Here is a 26,331-nt window from a genome sequence, read left to right on the forward strand (position 1 = left end):
CTGCTTCAGCGGCGACTGGATGGGGAAGGAGTCACCGCTGGACGAGGAAGCCAGCAGCAGGCAGCGCCCGTCCCGGCCCCGACTGCGGGCCGTGGGGCCTTGGGCCTCACGCAGGGCATGCAAGCGGGACACGAGTGACAGCGTTGCAGAGTCGTGGTATGTGTGTGCGTTGTTGGGTGGCGCACCCTTCTTCGAGTAGACGTGTGAAACGTGCATACGGTGGTGTGCATGTGTGGGGACTCACGAAGTCTGGGGCTCCTCGCTCCTAAAGCGCCCTCCCTGTCGGATGATACGGTCCTGTGGCAGCCTTTGCCGCGACTGTCAAACCCGCCTTTATCCAGAGTGGGCGCGTATGCGACTCCGCCTTAGGCTCCTCCCCGTGATGGCAATCCCGCCCTCGCCCCGCCCCCCGCAGCACTTTACGGCCCAGCACGCCACTTTTGCTGCAGTTGCTCCTCCGGCCGCCGCTGCTCCCGCCGCTGCGGCTGCTGCCGGTGAAGTGAGGTAAGTTGAGGTGTGGTGCCGGGCAGGGGCCTCAGCCGCCGGACAGGAACAAGGAGGAGAGCAAGGTAGCCTCGGGCCGGCGGGAGCGGCGCGTCAGCTGCTGCTTTGTCTCCTCAGCTCCAGTCCCGTCTGCGCCGCCGCGGGGAGGCCGCCCGGGCCCGGCGAGCCGAATCGATGCTGGACCTGGAGGTGGTGCCTGAACGCTCTCTGGGGAATGAGCAATGGGAATTCACGCTGGGTGAGTGTGGGGTCCTCTCAGGACGTCATTCGCTGGTCCTTGCTGCTCTCTGGACCCTGCCCTCCCCTGCACCCGTGGCTCCTCGCCTCCGTAGTCCCCTCCGCTTTTTTGTGCTCCGGGCGCTGGATACCCGCTCCTGCCGACCCGATCGGCCAGGCAGTCGCTCCGCCGGCCTCTGGCCTCAGCGGGGCCCTTCCAGGGTTGGTGGGACGGTGGTAATAATAATGACAGTAGTAGCTCGTACGCCCTGAACCTAAGGTTAGTCCTGCTCTTTTGAATGCAGTCGTCTCTAGTAAGCCTGTGTCTGCCTGTGTATCGGTACTAATGTCATTCCCATTCTCATTTGCTAAAGTAACAGCCAAGAAGTGACTGACCCCTCGTGACCTCGATGGTCTGTATCTGTCTCCTTTTCTGCGAGGGGGATTTCCTATTTTTGGAAAAATCCGGACTTGGACATCTGGTCAAGGCAGTTGAGTGTGTGTGTGCGTGTGTGTGTGTGTGTTAAAGCAACTTCTAACTTGTTTCCTTCTCTTTTGAAATGTAGCCTGTGGGGTGGCGTAATCCCAAACCCAGAACTCAGCTGTGAGAGTTAAAGGTTGAAGGAAATTGCATTTAGGGGAGAGTAAGGTAGAGTTCTTAGAAAATGTGGTTGTTTTGGGGTTTGTTGGCACGGCTTTCTCCCACCACCCCGTGCCATTCCCAGCGTCACCACCTTTGTGTGTACAAGGAAGATTGCACTCAGTAACCCAGTGTGTTTACTTTGATGTTGCAGCACTAAGAAAAGGGGGTGGGGAACAGGCGCTGGCGCTGCTTGTTTGTGCAGGCCTGAACTTTTGTCACTCTAGTGTGGGCTACTGGACTGAGTCACTGCTCCATTGAATTATAGCTTGTTCTTACATCTTTGGAAAACAGCTGGCTGCAAAGATAGCATATTGGAGAAACCAGGCAATATAGATCGCTGGTAGGCCCTGCTGGTGCTTTGTGGCCATGAGCCTCCTTACTGGGGGAGGCGGGGGTGCTGTCTTCTCTCATAACTTAAATCACTCATTGCAGAATTCTTCCCAGAATTTTAGTTGTTATTGTTGTGGGGATGGGGTCCCCAAATTATGCTGTGGAGATCAAGAGCCCTAGCTGGGCTCGGAGGGATTCCTCCTGCTCCCCACCCCCTGCCCCAGCTAGAGTTAGTCCAGGTTCTTGTGAGAATACAACCCTGAGTCATAGAGCAGAAAAGCAGGATTTATTGAAAGACAAAGGGATAGCATACACCCAGGTGTGAGTGCAGGCAACTGTAAGAGAGGAAATTGCCCCCACCCAGGCTGGGGTCATCCTCTTATAGGATAGGGGTGGTGCTCAGGGCAGGGCCTGATTAAAGGAGATCCAAAGGAGGCAGGAATTGGAGTGAGTCTGTTGCACAGAGGTGGTCTCCAGGAAGGTGTCATGGCGTCTGAAGTATGATGGAAAGTGAGGTTTAGCTGTATGATGAGCAGTGGGTGTGCTGAGTTGTTAGCCGTGTTTAATTTTCATGGAGGATGATGTGATGTAGGAGGTGGGCATGGCTTGGTTGTTGGCAGTCCTTAGCTCTTTATCTCTTCCTTACTCACCGGCATCACTGTGACTAGATTATGGATCTTTGTGATACAGACATTCAGAGTCATTGGTCAGAAGTAAGTGCAAGGGGACTGGAGCTGTGGCATAGCAGGTAAAGCCACCTCCTGCAGTGCTGGCATCCCATGTAGGCACCTGTTCATGTCCTGGTTGTTCCACTTCCAATCCAACTCTGCTGTGGTCTGGGAAAGCAGCAGAAGATGGCCCAAGTCCTTGGGCCCCTGCACCCACGTGGGAGAGCTGGAAGAAGCTCCCGGTTCCTGGCTTCAGATGGGCCCAGCTCCAGCCATTGCAGCCATTTGTTGAGTGAACCAGGAGACGAAAGACCTCTCTGCCTCTCTGTAACTCTGCCTTTCAAATAAAATATATAAATCTTTAAAAAACAAACAAACAAACAAAACAAAACTGGAGTAAGTGACAAGGTTATCAGTTGAGGTCAGGATTTCCAGGAAACTGAGTCTTCTGTCAACTGTTATTTTTTTTAATAAATATCTTTTTCCAAGAAACACCGCAAGTTGAAGACTTACTTATTTATCTGAAAGGCAGAGATAGAGAAGGAGAGAGTGATCTTCCATCCTCTGGTTCACTCTCCAAATGGCTGCAACGGCTGAGACTGGACCAGGCCAAAACCAGGAGCTAGGAGTTTCCCCATCCAAGTCTCCTGAGTGGGTGGCAGAGGACCAAGTACTTGGGCCATTCTCTGCTACTTCTTCTAGGCCATTAGCTAGAAATTGGATCAGAAGTAGAGCAGCTGGGACTTGAACTGCAGCTCATATGGAATGCTGGCATCACGGGCATAAGCTGTATCTGCTGTGCCACAGTGCCAGCCCCAGCTCTGGCTTCTGACTCCAGCTTCCTTGCTAATGCAGACCCTAGAAGGCAGGAATGATGGATGGCTCAAGTAATTGGCCTCCTACCCACCCAAGTTTCCAGGTCTTGGCCACATTCGCTGTGGGCCTTTGAGGGGTGAACTAGTGAATGGGAGGTCTTTTGCGCTTTCTCTCAAACATATATGATTGCCGGCGCCCCGGCTCACTAGGCAAATCCTCTGCCTTGCGGCGCTGGCACACCGGGTTCTAGTCCCGGTCAGGGTGCCAGATTCTATCCCAGTTGCCCCTCTTCCAGGCCAGCTCTCTGCTGTGGCCAGGGAGTGCAGTGGAGGATGGCCCAGGTGCTTGGGCCCTGCACCCCATGGGAGACCAGGAGAAGCACCTGGCTCCTGCCAGCGGATCAGCGCGGTGCGCTGGCCGCAGCGTGCCGGCTGTGGCGGCCATTGGAGAATGAACCAACGGCAAAGGAAGACCTTTCTCTCTCTCTCTCTCTCTCTCTCACTGTCCACTCTGCCTGTCAAAAAAAAAAAAAAAATATATATATATATATATATATATATATGAAATAGCTCAAAAAAATTTAAGTAGCAGCCAGAAACAAAAGAGCATCTCTGTACATTAGGTTCAGAATTGAACTTTGGGGAAAGCTCGTAAAGGGGGCTTATTCCTATGGTTCTTAAAATGTACATTTTAAAATGATGTTCACCTGAAGTGGTCATTTAACTTCCCCAGACTTAAAAAAAAAAAAAAAGTTTCTTCCCTCACCCGCAACATATCCAAACTGCATTTGGGTAAGTTAGGTAGGGCTAGGCTAGGAAGTAAATCTGTGCCTTAGAATTGTATTCCTAAGCCAGAGAACCAGACTGTTGTCACCTCTTGTCACCACAACCCTGTAAGATAGGTATTGTTATCTCCATCTGGCAGGTGAGGAACAGGCTCAGAAACATGGAGATGATGAACAGGTTGCTGAATACGAATTTCCTGCTTCCCACTTTGTTTTTTGAGGAGATGCTCTGCTGTCACCAGGCTTCTTATTAGAACCTGTACAAACTCAGATGTGTCTGCCCTTGCAGTCATCTTTCTGGCATCACAATGGGAAGCTGCATCCAGCTTCTTGGCTGCCTTCCTGGCCTTTGTGAAATGTTGGGAGATTAGGGAACTGCCAGCTACAAGAAAACCAAGACTAAGCAGAGTGTCTGGGAATGTCACTCATGGTTTGACCAGTGGTGCAGTGAAGGCAGTGCAAATTTGAAATAATTTATGGAATGAGACTTGCAGAATGAATTGATGTGGAAGCGTAGCTCTCAATTTGTTTTTGAAATTAGTCTTGAAAATGGCCAAACATTGGAAAATAGACTCTTCTGAGGTTACCGTCTAAGAAACTGAAGGCTCACTCTGTCAAAAGTCTTATTTATCTCCAAGAACTCTGCTCACAAACATTAGAAATTTAATAAGAAATGGTCTTGAAGAACTTAGACTAGTCATAGGGAGGGATTAAAGAAATAGTTCTTTGTTATAATGGATAAGGGGATGAATAGGGCGTTGTGAAGAGGGAAAGGGACTGGACCTGAGTTGGGGGTTCAGGGAAGACTTTCTGTTCAACCCATTGGACTCATAAATCTTCCAGTGGGAAGGATAAATGGTGTATTCAGGGAACTATAAACCATTTGGTATTATAATTAGAGCATGATGAACTGGTGGAAGAAGGATGAGTTTCCCAGAGTCCCAGTTCTGTTGGGTTGTAGCTGAATGGTACACTGTCAAGGAGTGTCTGGGTTCAGTGGGAAAGAGCATGCTATAGTGAAGTCTGTTGTGGACATTGTTTTAGGAGGAAGAGTTTGGAGACTAGATTTGGAGAGATGGGGAAGAGGAATCTAGAGGTCTTTGGCCTGAGAGACTTGGTGGATATTGGAAGAATTAAGTAAGAACTAGAATGCAGAGAAGATGATCACTGTTTAATCTGTGGACTTTTATTTACCCTTAGATGTCTACAGAAAACACATTGGCTGGTTGGTTTAATGAGGGATGAACTGAAGAAATACAGCTTATGGTAGAGACCTATCCCTTAGAGGAACAGTAGGAGAGAGTATTGGTGAGAGATGATGGAGTCCTTGGAGGGAGAAGATGGTCACTGGGATATACAGGACCTGTGTGCTCTACTTGATTGCTTTGATTCACAGATTACAAGACTACCTACAAGTATGCCTTGCATGGTGATTGGGTGCTGAGGGTATAGTGATGAATGAGACAGACAAGGTCCCTGCCCTCTACAGGGTACGGGGAAAACTAACAGTTAAGTAAATGGGCTGAGAGGCTGTAGTAGACAAGGCAGTCACGGAAATGAGGTGTGAGCCATGACCTGAAGTATGAGAACGAACCATCTGTGGGAAGAACATTCCAGCAGCAGCAGCAAGTGTTAGTGCAAAGACCTACAGTGGGAAAGAGCTTGACAAAGTAACAAAGGGGAGGCATGGTGAATGAAATATGGAAAGAAAAATGGAAATGGAAATGGTTGAGAATATTTGGAGCCAAGATTTATTTATTTGAAAGAGTTACAAAGAGGGAGAGGGAGAGTTAGAAAAGTCTTCCATCTGCTGGTTCACTCCCCAAATGCCACAACAGCCAGGGCTGAGCCAGGCCAAAGCCAGGAGCCAGGAGTTTCATCCATGGGTGCACAGGCCCAAGGACTTGGGCCAGCTTCCTCTGCTTTCCCAGGCACTTTAGCAGGGAGCCAGATCAGAAGTGGAGCAGCCAGGACTCGAACTGGTACCCAAATGGGATGCCAGTGCAGCAGATGGTGGCTTAAGCCGCCAGAGCACCAGCCCCAGTATTTGGGTCTTATTCCCCTGCAATGGAAGCCATTTCAAGGTTATAAGCCAGCGAATGATGAGGTATGTAGGGCATAAATTTGTTCGATTTAGAAGGCTGATCATAGCCGGCGCCGCGGCTCACTAGGCTAATCCTCCGCCTAGCGGCGCCGGCACACCGGGTTCTAGTCTCGGTCAGGGCACCGGATTCTGTCCCGGTTGCCCCTCTTCCAGGCCAGCCCTCTGCTGTGGCCAGGGAGTGCAGTGGAGGATGGCCCAGGTGCTTGGGCCCTGCACCCCATGGGAGACCAGGATAAGCACCTGGCTCCTGGCTCCTGCCATCGGATCAGCGCGGTGCGCCGGCTGCAGCGCGCCGGCCGCGGCGGCCATTGGAGGGTGAACCAACGGCAAAAGGAAGACCTTTCTCTCTGTCTCTCTCTCTCACTGTCCACTCTGCCTGTCAAAAAAAAAAAAAAAAAAAAAAAAAGAAGGCTGATCATTCTGTTGGAGCAGAGAACAGTGCTCCCCCTTCTTTGCCACTGAAAGCTGATTCCCTTTAAAGGCCTTCTGTAGCCTTCCTTTACCAGTAGCTGTGTGATGAGTGGTCACTATGGCTGCTTTTTGTCTCCCTTGAGTGTGTTTTCTCTGGGTGACTCAGGATCTAAAGATGCTGAGACCAGGACTTTTATGTGGTTAAGTGGGAAAGAACCCTCTCAGAAGAAGAAACTAGTTTGTACCACATGGATCAGAAAAACTGTGTGGCCTTTCCTTTCATGGCACATAACTAACTGAGCTTATCCGTCTTCTGGTGGATGTGTTTGTTCCTCTTGAGAAAGACCACCTAGATTTTCCTCCATTTCAGGAATTACAAGGCTGAGTGATGTATCCAACTAGTTCATTTTTTTAAAAAAATATTTTATTTATTTATTTATTTGAGAGGTAGAGTTACACACAGAGAAAGGAAGAGACAGATCTTCCATCTGCTGGGTCTCTCCCCAAATGGCTGCTGTGGCTGGACCTGGGCCAATCCGAGGCTGGGAGCCAGGAGTTTCTTCTGGATCTCCCACATGGGTGCAGGGACCCAAGGACATGGGCCATCTTCTACTGCTTTCCAGGCTATAGCAGGTAGCTGGATTGGAAGAGGAGCAGCCGGGACTAGAACCAGCACCTATATGGGATGCCAGGCGCCGCAGGCAGAAGATTAACCTACTGTGCCATAGCACCAGTCCCACTAGTTCATATTCTTAGGAAACATTTTTTAACCTTTACTGTTGTGCCAGGCCTTGTGCTATAAATGACTTTATTTAAGATCATAAGTCAGCCTTGTGATTCCCTTAAACTTTATCGAGCTGAAAATGGGAAGGCAGGTGCTGTGGCACAGAGGGTCAAGCCGCCACCAGGGATGTCACATAGCGTATCCATTTGCATAGTTCCATTTCCAGCTGCTTTGATCCACATTCCTGCCAATGCATCCTGCAAGGCAACAGATGAGGGCTCATTTGGGCCTCTGTTACTCACATGGGAGACCCAGATGGAGTTCCTGGCTAAATTTTTAAGTCTAAATTTTTAAAACTAAAGAATAGTCTTTCAAATGAGGGTGGGATTAGATTGTTTAAATGTGGATAGGCCATGAGTTTTAACTTTCTGATTCTTCGTTTTTAAGCTCTTTTCTGCACATCTTATCCTCTTGATCTGGAGGTCGGCTGATGTTGACCATGTTGCCCTGGGGTGATAGGATGGTTCCTCTTCTCCCTTTCTCTTATCCACTCCACAGTCCTTCAGTTCAATTGAATAAATATTTATTCAGCATCCACTAAGTAATCAGCACAGAGGGTGTTGGGGACCCACACAGTGGTATGGATCGGATACCCTCCTTGTACTCTTGAAACAGTGAGTCTTTGTTTTTGGGTTGTCAGGGACTTGTTTCTGTGTATGTTTCCTGTTTATAATGGACTCTGTAAACAAACTTTTTTTTTTTTAATGTTTGAGATGTCATTGGGATCCAAATTAAACTAGAGACATATGTAGATCTGCTTATAATGGGCCATGAGTTGAAAACCCCAGTGTTAAGGGTTAAATTTCTGTGGAATTTAAAGTAGGAATCCTGTTTAAATCCTTGGTAAAACAAGTTGATTCCAGTAGATGTCTGATTTTAAACTTTTTAAAAATTAAAAGTCTTTGATTTTTATTTATTTTAAAGGCTGAGAGAGAAAAGGAGGGGGTATTTTACATCTACTGGCTTACCTCCCAGCTGCCCACAACACCCAAGACTGGGTCAGGCTGAAGCCAGGAGCCAGGGTCTCCCATGTGTGTGACAGGGCCCCAAGTGCTTGAGCCATCATGAGCTGCCTCCCAGATAATGGATTAGCAGAAAGCAGAGGTGGGAATTGGTCCCAGGCATTCTGATAGGGGATGCAGGCATCCCAAGCAACAGTTTAAGCTGCTATCTATCTCAATTTTAAAGTTTTTTAAACGGCCCTGTACAAGTCATGTGCTCTCTCAGACCCACATTTGAGCGATATGGAGACATATAATGCTGCAGAGGAAAAGAAAGGACTGGTCCCAGGTCATAGGTAATCTATGGCAGAGTGAGGACTAGAACCTTGGTGTCCACAGTCCTGGGATCAGTGTGGAAGTTCTTATTTCCAGGAATCTTTAATAAATTCACTGCCTCTGCTTTGCAATCTGACTAGTCCCTTAGTGCTTTGCTGCTTAACTTCATTCTAGCTCTTAGAATTTTATTTATTTATTTATTTATTTATTTATTTGAATGATAGAGTTACAGAGAGAGAAACAGAGAAGTCTTCCATTCACTGGTTCACTCCCCAAATGGCCACAATAGCTGGAGCTGTGCCGGTCTGAAGCCAGGAGCCAGGAGCTTTCTTTGGGTCTCCCACATGGGTGCAGGGTCCCAAGGACTTGGGCCATCTTCTACTGCTTCCCCAGGCCACAGCAGAGAGCTAGATTGGAAGAAGAGCAGCCAGGACACAAACCGGTGCCCATATGGATGCCGGCGCCACAGGCAGAGGCTTAGCCTACTACGAGGCAGCACTGGCCCCTTTACTGAGCTTTTATTTACTCATATGTCTATAGACGTTTAGTAGCACCCTCCTTTCCTTTAGGGATTAATGCCCAGCACAGTGGTAAATGTCAGTAAATGGGTAGTCTAAGTAATCACACAGGTATTCTTGCTTTATTTCAGGAATGCCTCTGGCTCAGGCAGTAGCCATTCTTCAGAAGCACTGTCGCATCATCAAAAATGTCCAGGTTCTCTACAGTGAGCAGGTGAGTGGTGGCAGTTTCTTAAAGTAACATCCCTAATCAGTAAGTTGTCTGCAAAGGTGATGTAACTTTTGGTCTTGATTATCTAGTGCTGCTAGGTTTGGAAAAATAGTAAAAATGGAACCTGTTTTGTCTGGTTGATGTACCTACTGGCCCTTAGAGACTTTTCTGGAGTCACCTGGTCTTCTAGAGTGCTTGCCATCACTTTCATGTTTAAAACGGTCTTTTCTGCTTTGCTGGTTAGTTTGTGTTCAGGGTTATTGTAGGGGCAGGCATTGTCTTGTGACAAGGGCTCTGTGTCTGATTCACCTTTCTGCTGATGTATCTGGGAAAGCAGCAGATGATGGCTTGAGTACATGGACCCATGCTGTCCACATGGGAGACCTAGATGGAGTTCCTGGCTTCACCTAGGCTCAACCCTGGCTGGTGCAGGTATTTGGGGAGTGAGCCAGTAGATGGAAGATCTGTTGAGTGTTGAGATCTTTGTGTCAATTCTGTCTTTCAAATAAGTTGTTGGTTTTTTTTGTTTGTTTTTGTTTTGTTTTGTTTTGTTTGTTTGTTTTTTTGACAGCAGAGTGGACAGAGAAAGAGAGAGACAGAGAGAAAGGTCTTCCTTTGCCGTTGGTTCACCCTCCAATGGCCGCCGCAGCTGGCGCGCTGCGGCCGGCGCACCACGCTGATCCGAAGGCAGGAGCCAGGTACTTCTCCTGGTCTCCCATGGGGTACAGGGCCCAAGCACTTGGGCCATCCTCCACTGCACTCCCTGGCCACAGCAGAGAGCTGGCCTGGAAGAGGGGCAACCGGGACAGAATCCGGCACCCCAACCGGGACTAGAACCCAGTGTGCTGGCGCCGCAAGGCGGAGGATTAGCCTAGTGAGCCACGGTGCCGGCCAGTTTTTGTTTTTTTTTTTTTTAATAAGGATCACTGTAGTGCAGATTTCTAGCTAGCAGAGCATACCAGACTTGAAAGGAAGCAGATATAGCCTGTCCCTGTATGTTTCCCAAAGAGCAGTCTCCCCTCTACTGAAGGACACAGACTGGTTGCCATGTGGAGCAGCTTTTGTGATCCCCTATGTTTCACAAACCTCAAGGGATACTTTTGAGCCTATACAGGCTAAAGGATGTCCCCAGTGGACTTAGGCTCTTTGAGTAATGGGTTGATGGTTTCAGTGCCATGTGTTCCAGTTAATTTCCAATCCTAAAGTAACTGACAGTTTATTTTTGACAAGAAGAATGTTGCAGATTACAGGTGGGTAACCCTTCTGTGAAGCTCCCAGATTTGGCTTACAGCAGAGTCAGAGTTGGACCCATTAACTATACTCAGAAATTACATTTTGCAGTACTGTATGCTTGTGCCAGTGTAGTGAGGGATCTTTCTGAGAAAGGGAATGCTTTGTCTCCATGCAGGTGCTTAGGTGTTCACATGGGGTGCTTACCCCAGAACAAGAGACTGCAAGGAGTGTGCAGAGTTCCTTGAACCACAGTACAAAGTGGTTTCTTATTTATAAAGTGAAGGGTGGATGGTTGCTTTTTCCCTTAACACACAGAGGAAAAAGGCTTGCTTCTTGAGTTTGAGCTAGTCCGATCCATTTCATGTAAATCAGATTTAGATACCCCAGGAATGTATAAATTAGAAAATAAGCTTTATGGAGCTGGTGCTATGGCGTAGCGGGTAAAGCTGCCGCCTACAGTGCTGGCATCCCATATGGGTGCTGGTTCGAGTTCCAGCTGCCCCACTTCCAATCCAGCTCCCTGCTAGCTAATGGCATGGGAAAGCAGTGGAAGATGGCCCAAGTTCTTGGGCCCCTACACTCACATGGGAGACCCAGAAGAAGCTCCTGGCTTCAGTGTGGCCCAGCTCCACTATTGTGACCATTGGGGAGTGAACCAGTGGATGGAAGACCTATCTCTCTGTCCCTCACTCTGCCTCTTAAATAATTTTAAGAAAAAAAAATAGACTTTAAACTTTCTTAACCAATTTGTAACACTGAAATTTATTTCTTATATCACTATATTTGTTGTCTGTCATTTAGATATTTGGGTCCAAATAGTGTGAGCATTAAGCTAATTTTCCCCAGTATCTTCTAAGCAACTATAATCAATTAACATGCATTGTTTTTTGAGTCTACTTATTTTATTTATTTGAAGATCCTTTTTAAAAATGTTTTTATATATATATATATATATTTTTTTTTTTTTTTTTTTGACAGGCAGAGTGGACAGTGAGAGAGAGACAGAGAGAAAGGTCTTCTTTTTGCCGTTGGTTCACCCTCCAAGGGCCGCCGCGGCCGGCACGCTGCGGCCGGCGCATCGCACTGATCCGAAGCCAGGAGCCAGGTGCTTTTCCTGGTCTCCCATGCAGGTGCAGGGCCCAAGGACTTGGGCCATCCTCCACTGCACTCCCGGGCCATAGCAGAGAGCTGGCCTGGAAGAGGGGCAACCGGGACAGAATCCGGCGCCCTGACCGGGACTAGAACCCGGTGTGCCGGCGCTGCAGGCAGAGGATTAGCCTATTGAGCCACAGTGCCAGCCCAAAAAAATGTTTATATATTTATAAGGCAGCGTGATGGAGAGGGAGAGACAGAGAAGATCTTCTGTCTTCTAGTTCACTTCCCAAATATCCACAACAGCTGGGGCTGAGTCACACTGAGCCAGGAACCAGGTACTTCATGGGGTCCCTCCCGTGTGTAGCAGGAACCCACGTACGAGGCCAATATCCGCTGCCTCCCAGGTTCATTAGCAAGAAGGTGGAGCAGAAGCACAGGTTAGCTAGGACTAGAAACAGCACTCTGATACTGGATGCAGGCATCCCAAGCTGTGACTTAACCCACTGGGCCACCAGACCTCTACTCTTCCCATTTCTTGGTTGCACAACTTGTTACAAATTATTGACCAGTCTAATTCTTCTATAAAATATGTAGTTTCCTGCTACATAGGATAATCTTTTTGGCAAGGATCTAAAGGAGGTGGTCTTTCAGAGCTCTGATATCCTTTCTGCTTCTGCCTGCCTGCTTCTTCCTTTTCTGATTGGTCAGTTTGCTTCAACTAGTAACAGATGGGTTAGCGAACTGTTTGTTATGGAGGACAGGCTGGGTTACCAAAGGGGCTTGCTTAAATATCAAATCATACATGTGTACCTGTGCTTTGGTTCTAGAGATGTAAAGTATAAAACAAATTGATTGGAGAATGGTTTGATTGCTTTTGAAAATTTTTAGTTTATCCTGGATTATAACAGTACTAAGAAAAAACATGATCAGATCATGGGAGAGTATAGAAAAATTGAGATCCTCCAGCAGTCATCCTCTAAGCAAGAATCTGAAAGAACTAAAATGTTGCCTCATCTTGCTTGCTTCCATGGAATAAGCCTCTCCAAAGTAGAACTTTGTGTTCTAGGTTGAGAATAAATAACCCAGTGTGAGGGTTCATTGTTCTGTTATCTTGCTTGAGACCTAATGGTTCAGACATTCTTATAGACCTACTGGAAAATTTTTAACTTCCTTCTAGTTTTTACCAATCTTGATGGTACAACCTGTTCTCGCTACCTTGGGAAGATAATGGTGTAGAAGGGGCAGACATTCTGAGCTAATCCTGGAAGGCTCTTTGGAGAGAATTTCCCCCAGTGATGCCCATACTAGCAATGGCATCTGGCATTAAAGCCCAGATCTCTGTCTCTGACAGCCATACCTCCATCATTTACTGGTCTGCCTTAAGAAGCTCTATAAAGAAACTTCTCTAAATCTTATGAGGAACTCTGTGGAGTTTTGGATGTTGATTTTTTGGTTTGTGTGTGTGTGTGTTTTGACAGGCAGAGTAGACAGTGAGAGAGAGAGACAGAGATAAATGTCTTCCTTTTCCATTGGTTCACCCCCCCAATGGCCGCCGCAGCCGGTGCTGATCCGAAGCCAGGAACCAGGTGCTTCTCCTGGTCTCCCATGGGGTGCAGGGCCCAAGGACTTGGGCCATCCTCCACTGCACTCCCAGGCCACAGCAGAGAGCTGGACTGGAAGAGGGGCAACCAGGACAGAATCTGGCACCCCGACCAGGACTAGAACCCGGTGTGCCGGCGCTGCAAGGCGGAGGATTAGTCTATTGAGCTGCGGCTGAGCTGCGGCGCCAGCCTTTTTTTGCTTTTTGGTTTTTTTTTTTTTCCTACTACTGGGCAGACTGGGTCAGCACTGTGGAGTCTTCAGACATTCAGCCCTTGAACTGATTGCTGATGGGACAGCCACAAGTGCTGTGTACCTGCTATTGTCCTTGGTGCATTTTGACCCACTATCTCTGTCCTGAGAACCCTGAAGGAAAGGGATGAAGGTATTCCTGTGAAGAAACTAGAGCTAGGAGAAGTTTTGTTTTTTTTTTTTAACTTTTATTTAATATATATAAATTTCAAAAGTACAACTTTTGGATTATAGTAGCTCCCCCCATAACCAGCCTCCCACCCGCAAACCCTCCCATCTCCTACTCCCTCTCCCATCCCATTCTTCATTAAGATGCATTTTTAATTACTCAGAGACGTTTTGAGAGTCATCTAAAGTTACCAGGGGTTCACAGCTCTATGCTGCTATTCCGTTTCCCCAGGACTCAGAAGCAGAAAATGTAGAAATCTGACCCTTTAGGTCTTAGGCTAGGCTTTTTAGAAAGAAGCACATTCCCTAATGGGGGTAAGGAGGTGAAGCTAGTGAAGAAAGGAATAAGTGTGCTATCTCATGTATAATCATATCAAAAAAGTATTTCTTTTTGTTCTAGAATTGAGCCTAAAGCATTTAATGACTAAATTGTGTTCCCTGTAGATAATACAAAGAACTTAGGTGAATCAATGTAGGTTCAGCTGACATATGTAAGCAGTATCTGCTGAGTTCAGATTATGGGCTTTTCACATGACCTGTATTCCTTGCTGACTGCTCTGTATCTTTGATGGCAGCAAACTTAAATATATGGACCCTGGAGCCTCAAAAGAAAATGGTCTATATACTCATAAGTTTTGTCCCTTTTACCCAGGTATTTATAATGAAGCCTGGAAAAGACAGGCCCTCTTTAGCCAGTATCATGAAGCAGAAGCTGCAAGCTGGAAGTAGAAGACACATTGCAGCAGTTGTTTTGTTTTGTTTTGTTTTGTTTTGTTTTGTTTTGTTTTGTTTTTGGCTTCCAAACTTCATTTGTTGGGGGAGAGAGGGACTGCCCATCATTAGGTATTCTCTGTGCATTGCATTTGTACTGTAAGGCTTTTAGTAGATGCTGGTGAATAAATCAGTCGATCATTCTGTGTTTTATTTTTGTTTTGCAGTCTCCTTTAAGCCACGACCTCATTCTTAACCTGACTCAGGATGGGATCAAACTACTGTTTGATGCTTTCAATCAAAGACTTAAGGTAACTATAAAGGACAACTAAAGTCTCATCTCCAGCTGAGCCAGTTTTTCTGGTTATTATGTGCTGTCATTGTGAGATGTTTCATAAACTCGTAAGTAGATGTGGTCATCTTTGGTTTGGAGACCATCACAATGTAAGGGACTGAAAATCTGCATGTTCCTCTAAAAAGTGGGTTGGGGTTGTTGGAAAGAGTCTAGGAAAACAGTGCCAGTGTTGTGACATAGTGGGTAAAGGCACTGCCTGTGATGCTAGTATTCCGTATGGGCACTGGTTCGGGTCCCAGCTGTTCCACTTTGATCCACCTACCTGCTAATGGCCTGGGAAAAGCAGTGAAAGATGGCCCAAGTGCTTAGGATTTTGCCACCCACATGGGAGACCTGAATGAAGCTCCTGGCTTCAGCCTGGTCTGTCCCGGCCACAGAGGCCGTCTAGGAAGTGATCCATCAAATAGAAGCTCGCTCTCTCTCCCTCTCTCTGTAACTCTGCCTTTCAAATAAGTAAATCTTTAAAAATAAAATTAAAAAGAGGCTAGGAAGGGCTGCTGTTCTGGGCTCTGGAGGAAAAGAGTGTTAAGATATGTGGAACATGCTATGGAAACATGCTTTTATGTTGAATAGGAAAATTAAGAGGAGTTCAGTATTTGACATAGTTTGCCCTGAGGCTGTATTTAAAAACATACTAAAAATGTGGGACCTAGTTGTAGAATTGGACCAAACAACTATAGTCAGGTTTTATATATCTGTTTTCTTTAACTTCATTCTTGTGTTGGTGTGACTTGGAGGATAAAAATGGAAACTGTTCTTAGAATGCTGGGTCTTGGGCCGGCACCGCGGCTCACTAGGCTAATCCTCCGCCTAGCGGTGCCGGCACACCGGGTTCTAGTCCTGGTCGGGGTGCCGAATTCTGTCCCGGTTGCCCCTCTTCCAGGCCAGCCCTCTGCTGTGGCCAGGGAGTGCAGTGGAGGATGGCCCAGGTGCTTGGGCCCTGCACCCCATGGGAGACCAGGAAAAGCACCTGGCTCCTGGCTCCTGCTATCGGATCAGCGCGCTGCGCCGGCCGCAGTGCACCGGCCGCGGCAGCCATTGGAGGGTGAACCAACGGCAAAGGAAGACCTTTCTCTCGGTCTCTCTCTCTCTCATTGTCCACTCTGCCTGCAAAAAAAAAAAAAAAAAAAAAAAGAATGCTGGGTCTTGGGGTTAACATCCCTAGCAATGAGTTGATATTTTAATCTACTTGAAGAATTGTAAACAAGCATGCTGGTATGTAGGGTTGTCTTAATTGGCATTCAAATGCAATTTGCTAACACCTGTTGAGCCCAGGATGTTTTTAATACACTATTTACATGTGCGCAGGCATCACAGGATACTCATGTGACAAGCAATTCATGCCTCAGAGTCACAAGGTTGAATGTGCACTCCAGGCAGTAGCATACCAGAGCCATTATTTTGGTTGGGTAGAATAGCATTTCCAAAAGAGTTAGGTACTTCCCAATTCTCATCATCCTACCACAAGTGAACTGCAGAGGAGTAAAACAGCACATGGAAAGAGAATCAGCATACTCTATGAGAATTCCTTCTTCTAGCCTGTCACCAGTGGCCAGAAATTTTACACTGTCAAAGGGCAAAGGATGAACTTCAATGTGACTATTATAGATTAGGGGAAAATTACCCTACTAACATAGTAACACCTTTACAAATAGTTATTTGAGGGGCAGGCTTTGGTGAATAGTTACGCCACTGTTTGGGATGCCTGTATTGGAGTGCCTGGGCTCGAGTCCTAGCTCCATGCTCCATTCCAATTTCCTGCTAATTTATACCCCAGAAGTAGCTAGTCATGGCTCATGCCAACCAACATGGGAGACCTGGATTTAGTTCCTGGCTCCTGGTTTCAATCTGGTCCAGCCTGGAGTATGGCAGCTGCTTGGGGAGTAAACCAGCTAATGGGACATTTCTGTCTCCATCTGTCTGTCTGTCAGTCTTTTTCTTTGCCTTTCAAATAAATGAAAATAAACGTAATTTTTTAAAAATCCCAAATAGTCTTTTACCTTTAACTTGATGAAAGTCTATTTTAAGAAACATAACTCAAAAAGATTGAGGGAAAGGTGGTATTGACAAATGTTTGTAACAAGGCAATTCATAGTAATGAAAAGCTGGAAGTAACCTAAATGGGGAAAAAAAAAAAGATAGCAAGACAGCATCATGGCATATGTTTAGGGAGCTCTCAGTATCTGCTAGGCATGAGGCTGAGTGTTTCACATGTGCTTTTTAGTAAGTAAATAAGAAAAGATGAAGAAAATGATATGCAGGGCCGGTGCCACGGCTCACTAGGCTAATCCTCTGCCTGCAGCGCTGGCACACCGGTTCTAGTCCTGGTCGGAGCACCGGATTCTGTCCCGGTTGCTCCTCTTCCAGTCCAGCTCTCTGCTGTGGCCCGGGAAGGCAGTGGAGGATGGCCCAAGTGCTTGGGCCCTGCACCTGCATGGGGAGACCAGGAGAAGCACCTGGCTCCTGGCTTCGGATCAGCAAGGTGCGCCGGCCGCAGCAGCCATTGGGGGGTGAACCAACAGAAAAAGAAAGACCTTTCTCTCTGTCTCTCTCTCTCTCTCACTGTCCACTCTGCCTGTCAATAAATAAATAAATAAATAAAATTTAAAAAAGAAAATAATACGCAGAAATATAAAGGAAAATACCTCTGGGTGGGAAAAGTGGAAAAATAGAACCTTTGGTGGAATCCCTCTGAAGGAAAGGCTTGGGTCCTGCCTGAGCCTCTAGAAACTGTGAGAAAATAATCACCCAGGTGTTCTTGTTTAGCACCAGTGGTGCCCTGACCTGGCTGCCTGCCCTCTGTTCAGCGGCTTCAGAATCTCTCTTTTATATTGTCTCCTGTAATTGGCTCTCCACCCCCTGCCTCAAGCCTCAGAGGCCTATGGGATGAGGCTTTCCAAGTCAGAAGCTTTATAATCACCTGACTTTTCCATGACTCCTCTCCTGGGGAAATCAGGGGTTTCTGTCGCCCAGAGATGGAAATTCATAGGCTTTAGACTTCTCAGCTGCTTGTGGGAAAGCAAGTTCCAAGGGCCAAAATCATTTGTTGATTCTGCTAGTGACACGAAGGGCTCCAAGATGGCCAGCACTCTGAGTCCCTTGCCACAAGTGATGCCCTACACCCTGTGATTAGCTGTGGTCTACTTTTTTCCTATTGGGCAGGCAAGGTTGAAATATATATATATATATATATATACACACACACACACACACACACATGTATGTATGTATATACGTAAAAAACTGTTGACTGGTGGATGACAGTGATAAAGAAGAACATCCTGGAGACCTGCTCCCATAGGGTGGGTGGCAGAAAGTTTTCCTGGGATCATTGGCCCAATGTGAGCTGTAGGATTAACAGTCAGGGAAACAGTTGCTACAAGTAGGACTCTGGCTGAAGATAGAAGCTCTGTGCCAGTGAAATGATGCACCAGCCTGGCACAGTAAACTGCAGCACTCAGGCACTCTGAAGGGGACACTTATTGTCCCCTGGAGTAAGAGCTGTTCTGCCCCTCCTTACACAGCTCCTCCTCTACCTGTTTTCGTGCTTTCAAGCTTCATATTGCCCTTAACTAGACTCAGACCAAGAAGATGTGCCCGGCATTCGTTGAGTACCTCCCCTATGCAAGCTGATGAGTCAGAGCTCAAGGAGTGTAACTTAGACCAGTGCGAGTATAAACAGCTATGGAAGAAAAGGTTCACTCAAGTGCTGTGCCAGCCCAGCAGAGGGAGCAGTAATTTCCAGCAAGTGGGCTTAAAATGGTTGCATAACAATCAAAAGGTTTCCAAGTTGGTTCAGTGTTAGGTTTCTAAAAAGTTAGGCACAGGGTCTCTGACCCAAAAGTATTTCCTTAAACATTTAACAGTTCTTTATGAAGAACACTTTCAAAATCTTACTTTCTATTGTATTTTTTTTTTCAGAGTGTATTTATTTATTTGAAAGGCACAGCTACAGAGAGGGGAAGAGATATACACACAGAGAGTTACTCCATCTGCTGGTTCACTCCTTTAATGGCCACATTGGCTGGGGGTAGGCCTGGCCAAAGCCAGGAGCCTAGAACTCCATCCAGATCTCCCATGTGGGTTACTGGGGCTCAAGGACTTGGAGCATCTCCCACTGCTTTCCCAGGCACATTCCCAGGGAGTTAGATTGGAGGTAGAGCTTCTGGAATTCAAATTAGCACTCATGTGGTACCAGTATTGCAGGCTGCCTTTCAACCCCCTGTGCCACAACACTAGTTGAGAGAAATATACAGTACATTAATATGTACATTTTTTTTAAGATTTATTTATTTATTTGAAAGAAGAGCCGGCGCCGTGGCTCAATAGGCTAATCCTCCACCTTGTGGCGCCAGCATACCGGGTTCTAGTCCCGGTTGGGGCGCCGGATTCTGTCCCGGTTGCCCCTCTTCCAGGCCAGCTCTCTGCTATGGCCAGGGAGTGCAGTGGAGGATGGCCCAGGTGCTTGGGCCCTGCACCCCATGGGAGACCAGGAAAAAGCACCTGGAAGCACCTGGATCCTGGCTCCTGCCATCGGATCAGCGCGGTGTGCTGGCTGCAGCGGCGGCCATTGGAGGGTGAACCAACGGCAAAGGAAGACCTTTCTCTCTCTGTCTTTCTCTCTCACTGTCCACTCTGCCTGTCAAAAAACACACACACACACACACACAAGAAAGAGTTACACAGAGGAGAGAAAGAGAGAGGTCTTCCATCTGCTGGTTCACTCCCCAAATGACCACAACGGACGGAGCTGCGCTGATCCGAAGCCAGGAGCTTTTGCCGGGTTTCCCACACGGGTGCAGGGGCCCAAGGACTTTGGCCATCTTCTCCTGCTTTCCTAGGCTATAGCAGAGAGCTGGATGGGAAGTGGAGCAGCCAGGACTAGAACCAGCATCCATGTGGGATGCTGGCGCTTCAGGCCAGGGCATTAACCCACTGTGCCACAGTGCCAGCCCAGTATGTACAGTTACCTTATTGTACAGTGAACCCCAGGACTTTTTACTCCTATCTATAACTTAGTACCATTAATCAACCTTTCCCTTTTTTTTTTTTTTTTTTTTTTTGACAGGCAGAGTGGACAAAGAGAAAGGTCTTCCTTTTTCCGTTGGTTCACCCCCCAATGGCTGCTGCAGCCGGTGTGCTACGGCCAGCACACTGTGCTGATCCGAAGCCAGGAGCCAGGTGCTTCTCCTGGTCTCCCATGCGGGTGCAGGGCCCAGAGACTTGGGCCATCCTCCACTGCACTCCCGGCCCACAGCAGAGAGCTGGCCTGGAAGAGGAGCAACCGGGACAGAATCTGGCGCTTGACCGGGGCTAGAACCCGGTGTGCCAGCACTGCAGGCAGAGGATTAGCCTAGTGAGCCGTGGCACCGGCCTCAACCTTTTTCCTTTTTCCTCCCCAGCCTCTATAAAATGATAATCACCATTATAGTTTCAACTTTTATATGGTAACCCTTTTTTAGTCTCCACATATGAGTGAGATCACGTGGTACTTGTTTTTCTGTGATTGGCTTATTTCACTTAGCCTAATGACTTCCAGTTGCATCCATATTGTTGCAGACGACAAGATTTCATCCTTTTCTATAGCTAATATTGAGTTGTATATATGTGTCTTGATATTTCATCTGAGGCTGAACATACTAAAATGCAAAACTTCAGGGCTGCATTGTGGCATAGTAGATTAAGCTGCCACCTACAATGCCAGCATCCCATATGAGCTCTGGTTCAAGTTTTGGCTGCTCCACTTCCAATCCAGCTCCATGCTATTTGCCTAGGAAAGCAGCAGCAGATGGCCCAAGGGTTTAGGCTCTTGGCTTCAGCTTGGCCCAGCCCTGGCCATTGCAGCCTTTTGTGAATAAACCAGTGGATGGAAGATCAATCGATCTGTCTCCCTCCCCACGTCTCTGTAACTCTGCCATTCAAATAAATAAATCTTTAAGAAATCTGGGTGATATATATATGCCTGGGAAAGATGTAGATGGGGTGAAAAGGAAATGGAAGAGAGGAGAGAATTGTTTAAAAAAAAAAACCTTCACAAGAGTCTTGAGGCTCATCAGATTGTTCAGCCATTTCATCTGTCTTAGGGATATGACCAAATACTCACGCTTGCCCTGAGCCAATACTTTTTGTTTTGTAAACAAAATAAACTTCAAAATAAGCTGTTTTTGGAATAACTGGATTTGAGTTTTTATAATGCAGCAAAGTATGGAGTAGAAGGAATGGGCTCAGTGTTCAATGCATATAGCCTTAAGAGGCTGCATACATTTGTTTCTGTGGAAGATGTTGCTGTCCTGTGGGGTGGGGTGTGCCCCAGTGTGACTCAGCTGTGGACTAGATACAAGGACCTTGACCCATGAGCAATCCACTGGAAGAGAGAAGGGGAGCGGAGTTATGGTATGTGTTTTCCCCTTAATTTTAAAATGAGAATAAAAGATAATGTGCTTTGTACTGTTTATGCCATAAACATGTTTTCAGTTTTTTCAGTCATCAAACTCATATCATTAACAACTTTTAAACTTTTTTTTAGGTGATTGAAGTATATGACTTAACGAAAGTAAAATTAAAATATTGGTGAGTTTTTTCGCCCACTGGTATATGCTTGGTACAGACAGACCTTATCTACCACCTTCATTAAATTAGTAAAGGATCCCCATGTACAGCAGTGCAGGAATTAAAGCCATGAATTCCTGAGGCAACCTCCAAGCCTGCTCAGTTTCCTGGGGGAAGAGAAGTAAACTTATGAAGAACCTCTGTGTGTTAAATACTTCACATATGTGTCTTCTGATTTAACCTTCAACACAGCAGGACCTCAGTTCAGAGGTGATGTCACAGACATCTGAGTCAGGCACCCTCTTTTGCATGGCTTCCCTGGCAGCTTTTTTCAAAAATGTTTAAAAGCAACAAAGGATCAGATCACTTAAGTCTGACGCCAAAGCCTATGCTAAAGAGAATAACAAAGAGACCATCATTTTAGAACCAAAATCTACTTTAGAATGAAAATGGGAATGACCTGTATAATCCAGGAATTTTGAGCCCCTGCTAATAATGTAAGACAGTATGCAAGCATCTAGAATAATCTTAACAGAGATCCCTTTCATTTCACGAGGTTATGGAGAAGATTGGATTCTGAGGCAGACTTAGCAGCTTTTGTTGATAGATGGGTGGACAAGCAAATGTGTAGTAGCTCCTGTGGGCTCTAGTTACTTCTGGTCATACTGGCACTACCACATCTCAAGGTCTGGCTTTCTTCTCTCTCTTTTTGTTCAGAGTTAGTAGTGTCTTTAGAAGCCCCAGAGGACTGACTCTGTATCAGCTTCACAGTAACTGCCCTTCATCTGACCTTATTCTCTTAAGTTCTTTAATTAGGGGCTGGCGTCTGGCGTAGCTGTAAGACCTTGCTCAGGACACAGGCATCCCATATGGAGTGCCTGATTTTGATTCCTAGCTCCACTCCCTATTCTAATTTCTTGGTTAAATGTGCATCCTGGGAGGCAGCAGATGATGGGTGGCTTGGGTACTTGGATCCTTGCCACCACAAGAGACCCAGATTGAGTTCTTGATTCCTGCCTGGCTTTAGCCTCACCCAACCCAGGCTGTTACAGGCTTCTGGGGAGTGAACCAGCAGATGGGAGACCTCTCTGTATATTTTGTTTTGCAGTGGAGTGCATTTCAATTCTCAGGCCATAGCTCCTACCATTGAGCAGATTGACCAGTCTTTCGGCGCAACCCATCCTGGAGGTAAGTCAAGTTCCTTTGCTCCCCTGGATACCAGTAGCAGCCCATAGCAATAAACTCAGCAGGTGGCAGCATCCCACTCCATTCCCTTCAGCTGGACCCTTGTAGGATCTTGGTGTTGGTACTAGGAAGTGAAGGAAAGCTTCTTGTTTTTGACCTAGTAAGTTAGTTCAGTAAAAACTGAACTAGTTAGTAAGTAAAAACTTACTGGTTTTTGACCTAGTAAGTTAGTGGACCCAAGTAATATGTTGCTATTTGTCAGACTGGTTTATGTTAGCGATTTCAGAAACTCATCAGCTGTATTGTGTTCTTCTCCCCTGCTCCACAGTGTACAACTCCGCTGAGCAGCTCTTCCACCTCAACTTCAGAGGACTGTCTTTTTCTTTTCAGTTAGACTCCTGGACTGAGGCTCCCAAGTATGAGGTCAGCCCTTCTGTCTCCTGGTGCGGGTCAGAAGACAGTGCCATGGCAAGGGAAGAGGAACGGGATAGGCAGGCCTTTGTTTATTTGTTTCCTTGTATTTGAGCTCTTTAAGGGCCCAAAAGTGGTAGAGTAGACACAACAGGAAGAACAGGGCCTACCTGGCATTTTCAGGAAGAAAGTTCTTCCCACTTACTGGGCTCATTTCTCAGAGGAAACTCCAGTCATGTCTCACTGTAGAGCTCCTAATCACTGTGGTCTTCTCAGTGGCCAAGAATTTAGAAGTTTTGTCTGCTGGATTTTCAGTTACCTATAGCTTTTAGCAAACATTTCGTTCATCCCTAGGCAACAACATAGCTTTTTAAAGGCTTATGTGTCACTAAGGAAGCATTCCTATATTTTCTACTGATGAAGAAAAGAAAAACTAAGTAAACTAAAGATGAGCTAAAGATGTTTGGGGTGAATTTATTGAACCAGAGCCAGGTCTGACTGTGGCTTTGACCTGACCGGTTCTTCAAGACCATGAGGCTAGGGAGGACCAGGCCCTGAGTCACATGACCTGCAAAATACCTCTTGTCTGTGCTTACAGCCCAATTTTGCCCATGGTCTAGCTTCTCTCCAAATACCCCATGGAGCAACTGTAAAACGAATGTACATCTACAGTGGAAACAGCCTACAGGATACCAAGTAAGTGTAAGGAACGTGAGTTTGTTGCTGAAGCCATGGGTTCCCTGGGAGGGAGAACCAAGCTTCTGCTCATTGTATGTTTACTACCCCAGGGCTCCTGTGATGCCCCTGAGCTGTTTCCTGGGCAATGTTTATGCTGAGAGTGTAGATGTTCTTCGAGATGGAACTGGACCCTCAGGCTTACGACTTCGTCTACTTGCTGCAGGTCAGTTACTGACATTAAGGTAGGTAAATTCCCATTTAACCATTTTGAGACTTCATGAAATTCTGTGTGCTTAGAGATATATCTTAGTCCATTCAAACATCTACAACAGAAGACCATAAACTGTGTAACTTATAAATAGAAATTTACTGCAGTTGTACAGAGTAAAAAATCCAAGATTAAGACACTGAGAGATTCAATATCTGGCCTTTTTTTTTTTTTAAGATTGGTTTATTTATTTAAAAGAGTTACAGAAGGGCGGCGCCGCGGCTCAAGAGGCTAATCCTCCGCCTTGCGGTGCCGGCACACCAGGTTCTAGTCCCAGTCGGGGCGCCGGATTCTGTCCTGGTTGCCCCTCTTCCAGGCCAGCTCTCTGCTGTGGCCCGGGAGTGCAGTGGAGGATGGCCCAAGTGCTTGGGCCCTGCACCCCATGGGAGACCAGGAGAAGCACCTGGCTCCTGGCTTCGGATCAGCGCGGTGCGCTGGCCGCAGCGCGCCAAACGCGGCGGCCATTGGAGGGTGAACCAACGGCAAAGGAAGACCTTTTCTCTCTCCCTGTCCACTCTGCCTGTTAAAAAAAAAAAGAAAGAAAGAAAGAAAAAAGAGTTACAGAGAGAGAAGGAGAGATAAAGGCAGAGAAATCTTCATCTGCTGGTTCACTCCCTAAGTGGTTTCAATGGCCAGGGCTGAGCCAGACCAAAGCCGGGAGCTTCATCCAGGTATCCCAGATGGGTGCAGGGAACCCAAACACTTGGCCCATCTTCCACTGATTTTCCAAGACCACTAGCAGGCAGCTGGATTGGAAGTAAACCAGTTGTGGTACAAATCAGTGCCCATATGAGATGCTGGCGTAGTAGGAGGCAGCTTTACCCACTATGCCACAACCCTAGCCCCAAGGGTCTGCTTTTTAATTCATTTGTCTTCATTTGGTGAAAGGAGCTACTTAGCTCCTGGGGTCTCTTTTCTAAGATCACTAATCCCAGTCATAATCTCCGCTCTTTTTTTGCTTTGATTTCTTTTCTTTTTTTTATTTTTTATTTTTTTTTTTTGACAGGCAGAGTGGACAGTGAGAGAGAGAGACAGAGAGAAAGGTTCTCCCTTGCCGTTGGTTCACCCTCCAATGGCCGCCGCGGTTGGCGCGCTGCGGCCGGTGCACCGCGCTGATCCGATGGCAGGAGCCAGGAGCCAGGTGCTTTTCCTGGTCTCCCATAGGGTGCAGGGCCCAAGCACCTGGGCCATCCTCCACTGCACTCCCTGGCCACAGCAGAGGGCCGGCCTGGAAGAGGGGCAACCGGGACAGAATCCGGCGCCCCTACCGGGACTAGAACCCGGTGTGCCGGCGCCGCTAGGCGGAGGATTAGCCTAGTGAGCCGCGGCGCCGGCCGAGAAAGGTCTTCCTTTTGCCGTTGGTTCACCCTCTAATGGCCGCCGCGGTCGGCGCGCTATGGCTGGCGCACCGCACTGATCCGAAGCCAGGAGCCAGGTGCTTCTCCTGGTCTCCCATGGGGTGCAGGGCCCAAGGACTTGGGCCATCCTCCACTGCACTCCCAGGCCATAGCAGAGAGCTGGCCTGGAAGAAGAGCAACCGGGACAGAATCCAGTGCCCTAATCGGGACTAGAATCCGGTGTGCGGGTGCCACAGGCAGAGGATTAGCCTATTGAGCTGCAGCGCCAGCTTCGCTTTGATTTCTTTTAAATTATTTATTTATTTATTTATTTTTAAAGATTTATTTATTTGAAAGAGTCACATAGAGACGTAGAGCCAGAGAGAGAAGTCAGTCTTCCATCCACTGGTTCACTCCCCAAATAGCTGCAATGGCCAGAGCTAAGCTGATCTGAAGCCAGGAGCCAGGAACTTCTTCTGGGTCTCCCATGCGGGTGCAGGGGCCCAAGGAGTTGGGCCATCTTCTACTGCCTTCCCAGGTCACAGCAGAGAGCTGGATCAGAAGTGGAGCAGCCACGACTCGAACCAGTGCCTATATGGGATGCCGGCGCTGCAGGCCGGGGCTTTAACCCACTACGCCATAGCACCAGCGCCAAAGTATTTCTTTATTTAAAAGGCAAAGATCCTTTTCTTGAGCTGATCATTCCAATGGCCCTGCCTCCTAATAGTATCAGCTTGGGGGTTAAGATTTCAATACATTTGGTACAGCAAATTAAACTACCACTAAAGGACACCCACATCCCATATTGGAATGTTGGTTCAAGTCTCAGCTACTCCACTTCTGATCAGGCTTCCTGCTAATGCACCTGGGAAGGCAGCTTAAGATGGCCCAAGTATTTGGCTCCCTTCTACCCAGGTGGGAAACCTGAGTGGAGTTCCTGGTCTTGGCTTTAGCCTGGCTCAGCCTCAACTGATGCAGGCATTGGGGAGTTAACAGCAGAGGAAAGACCACCTGTGTGTCACTGCCTTTCAAACAAATTATTTTTAAAAAAGATTTAAACTTGCGAATTTTAGATGAATATAAACATTCAGTCCATTGCCAGATCATTGGTAAAAGAAAAGTGATGCTAGTATTTATGGTTAAAGTCTTTTTTTTTTTTTTTTTTTTTTTAAGATTTATTTATTTGAGAGGCAGAGTTACAGATAAAAAAAGGCAAAAACAGAG

At 47.0% G+C, this 26,331-nt stretch overlaps 1 protein-coding gene across 3 annotated transcripts in view; it reads left to right on the forward strand.

Annotated features, from left to right (window-relative positions):
• The first annotated feature begins 337 nt into the window (after window positions 1-337).
• The window catches only part of PHAF1 (phagophore assembly factor 1), a 32,880-nt gene continuing 6,886 nt past the window's right edge, over window positions 338-26,331 (forward strand). Inside the window, exons 1-9 of one of the 3 annotated variants that reach the window (XM_002711619.5) lie at window positions 384-504; window positions 622-742; window positions 9,187-9,269; window positions 14,552-14,635; window positions 21,206-21,249; window positions 22,337-22,416; window positions 22,742-22,836; window positions 23,423-23,520; window positions 23,613-23,725. In XM_002711619.5, the coding sequence (XP_002711665.1) occupies window positions 679-742; window positions 9,187-9,269; window positions 14,552-14,635; window positions 21,206-21,249; window positions 22,337-22,416; window positions 22,742-22,836; window positions 23,423-23,520; window positions 23,613-23,725 (661 nt within the window). In that variant the 5' untranslated portion in view covers window positions 384-504; window positions 622-678. Of the gene's footprint in view, window positions 505-621; window positions 743-9,186; window positions 9,270-14,551; window positions 14,636-19,995; window positions 21,073-21,205; window positions 21,250-22,336; window positions 22,417-22,741; window positions 22,837-23,422; window positions 23,521-23,612; window positions 23,726-26,331 lie in introns of those variants that run through there. The other 2 variants (XM_017342285.3, XM_051847183.2) reach the window with 2 other exon arrangements.

The sequence above is a fragment of the Oryctolagus cuniculus genome, chromosome 18, assembly GCF_964237555.1.
Source record: "Oryctolagus cuniculus chromosome 18, mOryCun1.1, whole genome shotgun sequence".
In the NCBI taxonomy this organism is placed as follows: Eukaryota; Metazoa; Chordata; class Mammalia; order Lagomorpha; family Leporidae; genus Oryctolagus; species Oryctolagus cuniculus.